Source organism: Hetaerina americana, unplaced genomic scaffold (assembly GCF_022747635.1).
Source record: "Hetaerina americana unplaced genomic scaffold, ioHetAmer1.1.p SCAF_7, whole genome shotgun sequence".
Taxonomy (NCBI): Eukaryota; Metazoa; Arthropoda; class Insecta; order Odonata; family Calopterygidae; genus Hetaerina; species Hetaerina americana.
The window spans coordinates 7,064,805-7,069,430 of record NW_027287316.1 but is presented as its reverse complement, the minus strand read 5'-3'; the positions used below and the strand labels follow the sequence as shown (position 1 = coordinate 7,069,430).

General features: G+C 37.1%; 1 protein-coding gene across 3 annotated transcripts; it reads left to right on the top strand.

The window, feature by feature from the left end:
* The first annotated feature begins 1,798 nt into the window (after positions 1-1,798).
* Positions 1,799-4,188, top strand: LOC139696290 (uncharacterized). 3 transcript variants are annotated; one of them, XM_071594988.1, is made up of 3 exons: positions 1,799-2,010; positions 2,454-2,524; positions 2,607-4,188. In XM_071594988.1, the coding sequence occupies exon 3, from the start codon at positions 2,628-2,630 to the stop codon at positions 3,666-3,668; it is 1,041 nt and encodes a 346-aa protein (XP_071451089.1). In that variant the 5' UTR covers positions 1,799-2,010; positions 2,454-2,524; positions 2,607-2,627; the 3' UTR covers positions 3,669-4,188. The 3 variants fall into 3 exon arrangements, with proteins under 3 accessions (XP_071451089.1, XP_071451090.1, XP_071451091.1); XM_071594989.1 differs by lacking the exon at positions 1,799-2,010 and adding an exon at positions 2,159-2,349; XM_071594990.1 differs by lacking the exon at positions 1,799-2,010 and adding an exon at positions 2,163-2,279.
* The last annotated feature ends 438 nt before the right edge of the window (positions 4,189-4,626 follow it).

Genomic DNA, 4,626 nt, shown 5'->3' with positions numbered 1-4,626 from the left:
GTTAATTTGTTGTATGATGGTGTCAACTGCATTGAAAATTGCCTGCTCTGTTGACTTCCCTTTTCTGAATCCAAATTGTTTTGGGGATAGCAGGTTATTGCCTTCAAGGAACTCCATTAGCCTTTTATTAAACACATACCCAAATATTTTTCCTAGCTGGGGGCCAATAATAGATATGGGCCAATAATTTCCCACATCATTTTTTTCCCCTTTGTTTTCATAAATTGGTATCATCTTGGATACTTTGAGGGCATCAGGATATATGCTTCTCTCAGACTCTGATTTACAAGTAAGAGTAAGGGACTTAAAATTTCATCTATACAAGAATTATTTTTTCAGATATACCATTTATATCAGTTGAGGCTTTCTTTCTAACATTGGTAATGTGTGAGCAAATCTCTGAAATGCTGCATGGTTTAAGAAAAATAGACTTGTAAGACGTAGCAAAGGAGATATTGATATCATGAGGAGGATCTTGTACATTAACCATCGGTAGCTTTAAGAAGGAACTATTGAATTCGTTTGCCAGTTTTATTGGATCCGCTGGTTTATTTTTATCATTCCTAAATTGGTCTGGTAACTCCATTGCATTAGATCTAGAATTTTGTTTAATAATATGCCATGCTATTTTTGTGTTATTGGTTGCATTTAAGATTAGTTTATCATTATATTCTTTCTTTGATTTCTTTATCATAATACAGTACAGCTTTTTTAAGTTAGAATATTCATGGTGCAGTGTGTAATCTGCAGACGACATATTATACTGTGATTTTATCCTTAATACCCTGGACAAATGCCTAATTTCTGGTGTGATCCAGTTTTTTTATACATCGTTTCAGTTCAGTTTCAGTTTTTTTAATATAGTTTATCCATCTTGAACAAAAGGCTAAGGCCAGCAATCTTAGGTCCTCAATTGATTTTATAGTGGTACTGACAACAACTGCTCTCATTAATCAAAAATGCTGAAGGCAATATGCTCACTTCCATGGCCAAAGTTGCTAAATGGCACCATAACCCAGCTTCGAGAAATTGTCTCAGAAAGGAGAATTGAGGATTAATTGTATCAATTCCAGGCATAGTTAGGTAATTCTTAAAAGTGTTCTTCAAGTAGTTGTGCTTTTATTGTGTGAATATCAGTCTTGAAAGTTGATTGCATCGCAAACTTACCTCTTTCAAAACAACATTTGCGTTGTACACTGAAGAAATGCTACGTTCTGTAACCAGTGCACTGGGCTTGTATTTTCCATTACTTACCTGTTTGTTTTTGTTTATCTTGCACTATATCGATAAACTGTAATGACTACACGATTGAGGTAAATTAAAAAAAAAACATCTCCATGTTTTTAGGGCCTGTAGATATTAAATTACCTGAAGGGATTTTATATTTCTGGATAATCATGTTTTTAACAGACATTTCCTTCCTGTAATTTTAACTAAAAGATTGCATTTTGGTTCCTTTATCTATGTTTCTCTCAGAAGAAAGTGCTAGATTTTATTGTTTTCCGCATTTTTCGATTTTGTTTAGTCAATAAAGAATAAAATGCATCAATATAATCAACTCGAAATCAAACAAGCACAATCAAATTCCCGCTATTAGTCAGGAAAAATTTAAATAGTTAGTATATAATTTGATTAATAGCATGATAATAATTTTATAAAATTTTCAAAAGGTTTCCTATGCACTATATATCAATTTTGTTTAAGTGTTTAAAAACAAAGTATCTCGAATGACTGGAGTGAAGACTATAAATAAATTTCGATGCTCATTTTTGCAGCTGATCGAAGAATAAATGAATTGCACGTATGTGTTGTTCAATATGCCGTTCCGATTGCCTTGGGTTTCATCCAATAATTCATTTGAATAGAAAATCAACATCATAAATCCAAAATTAATTCTGATATTCACCTACGTAAACATTACGCCTCGAGGCATTCATTTGTCGATTGCCTCATCCTGGTGCGTTGTAGACATTGGAGGGTGACGTCATGTTGAGGAAATCCGTTTGTCTTGTAAGTAAATTATTTTTTTTGTTGAATAAATCGAAAATTGTTTATTGTTAAGTGCTGCATGTTTTAGTTTTAAGCCAGTATAATAATTTGCCTTCTTTCTGATGGCTATCTACTTTTCGCGGTAAAGTTCGTATTTTTTTGTAAACAAAATATGTTCGTGCAGTGCCATTATGTGAAAGCGATCGTCACTTATTAAACGTGTAATTTCAACATTTATTTGATAAATCGAATGAGTATAATGGGAAGTAATGCCTACCAAAAAAGAAACGGTATGCTCTTTTCTAATTATTTTTCGTACGGAGGGAATGTGAACAACTGATTGGCTTATAGTGGTTCAAGGTGAATGTGCCATAGTGTGCCTGACATATTAATGTTGTTCTCAATTTCTCGACAGGGAAGTTTATTTCTACCAGAAAATTATAAAATATTTTCATTTATTACAGGTTATTCGATGAAATACTTTGTTGGAGATAAATCTTTGTTGTCGTTGCTTAAGTGGGACAGTTATTTCATAGTAAGTACCTCTTCCCTTACAATGTTGTTTCTTACTTTGTTGAATCCGAATGATTCTATTGTGCTTTAATTCCACATTTTAGCGCCTAAGTTGCCAGTAACCCATGGAGAAAATGCCTGAAGTGGCAGAATCGATAGTGGACAGCTCAACTGAATCAGCATTTGAGAAGCTAACCTTTTCGGGGGAAGACTGCCTCAGAATGTCATGCAAATGTAATGGTAATGAGGGTGGGAAAACAAAATGTGGCCGTCGGTTGACACCAAAATGCTCCCGAACGGACGGCTGGCACCACAGGAAAATAGCCAGCCATGCTTCCAAATCCCAGCCTTTTACATTTCGTCGAAGTAAGCTCACGTTCATACATTCTACCTGTCTTAGCTCTGGTAGGCCTGTCCTTCGAAGTCCAGTTCTGAAACTAAGAGACGCAGTGAAATCCAGCTCCTCACCCAATTTAATACCTCTTACACCTCCCGTGACACCACTACGCTCACCGAACACCGTATCATCCCAGAGGAAGCCATTGAGAGACATCCCCAATTCGTTGTTGCCAGTCCTTCCAGTTCCAAATTCAATATCTTCCAGTGTCAAGTGTTGTTCGTTAGGCCTCTCAGACTATGGAGCGAGGCAGGAAGAAGATTTCAAGTCGCTCGCGGCCTCAGCCAGAGTTCCCCTGACTGCCTCCCCGTCCTCTGCTGAGACCATGGCCCCCAGCAAGAAGGAGGGCGGGGTCGCTGCGGGCAGAGGGACGTCCTCATTCAAAGATCCCAATTACAGAGTGTTCCGACTGAGGGGGAAGAAGTCGAAAAAGAGGACTCCGGCCCCCAGTGCGGGGCCACCAATCAAGCCGCTCTCTGACGACGAAGATTCGAGGGAACTGAGCAAAGTGAGTGAGATCCTGGAGAACACGTCCCTGACGAGCGGCCTCTCCGCCGGCGGGGCGCTGCCGCCAGCCGCCACCACTACCACCGCCGCCGCCGCTTCCTCCTCGGTCGCCTCTTCGTCCACCTCCTGCTCGCAACAGGCCAGGATGTCACCCTCCGCACCGCTCACCGACATCACCATCAACGAACTGGCCGGCTACTTCGACACTTTCGTCCATATACCGAAGAAGATGTCTCAGATGGCGGAGATGATGTACACGTAAAAGAAATATTGTACCCAATGGTTTTTTTTTCGAAGTGCTGTGAGTTTTCATTGTTTCTTTTTTTCTACCCAATTTTTTAAATAGCCATTTTTCCTAAGTGAAAATTGGCCAGTACTTTTCAGTAGTGCCTACAACGTTTAACTGTGGATTGTCACTTAAAGGTGTATTCTTCTCAAATCATTTTTCTATTAAGTATATATACTTTGTCGTTAATGTCTGAGAAATTTTGAAGTGATACTTTTGTCATGAGAGATATTTTTGCTTTCTGCTATTTACTGCTGGTAATAATTACTCGTGTCCATTAAATATTTAAGAGTAACTACTCCATCTTTGCAAATTGTTAGCTCTTTTAATTTCTAACATTTTTGTATATCTTTAGTCACATAATAAGAAATTAATTACTTATGAAACTCATATTTAATTGAACATATGTTAAAGAAACCTCTGTGATTAAAACTGATAATGAGTTTCGAGTACTTCTGTAACATTGTTATTTTTCAATTAAAATTCTTGAAGATCATTGTTATTTTAATTGATGATTCTAACAATTAATTGTTTAATGTCCTTGTTTTATTAGTAATTGGAGTATAAAGGGATTTTGGCTTCCTAGCTTAACATTTTGGCAACCCAACCATTATTACGTGGGAGTTTGTTGTATAACAGAAAGAGAGGATGTAATTGAGTTTAACAATGCCCTGCCCTGATGGCATTGAGCAGTTCATTAAAGAATGTATTCTGCTTAAATTAAAAATAGTGATTAACAAAATAGTTGTTTGGTTTACCCAATGAATTATGATGAGTTATGGCTTCCTTCAGATTGTAGGTATTAAAAACACTAACTCTTGGTTTTTAAGTCTCATGAAAGTAGGTTTTAGGTGCTCCTCAACAACTATTGCATATTGCCCATGCTGCTTTTAGCTTAAGCTAGCTAGTCTTGCATAATTTTCATATTAAGTTT

What these genes read in the sequence shown, in the direction of transcription:
- LOC139696290 (XM_071594988.1), top strand. Translation starts at nt 2,628, where the DNA reads ATGGAGAAAATGCCTGAAGTGGCAGAATCGATAGTGGACAGCTCAACT.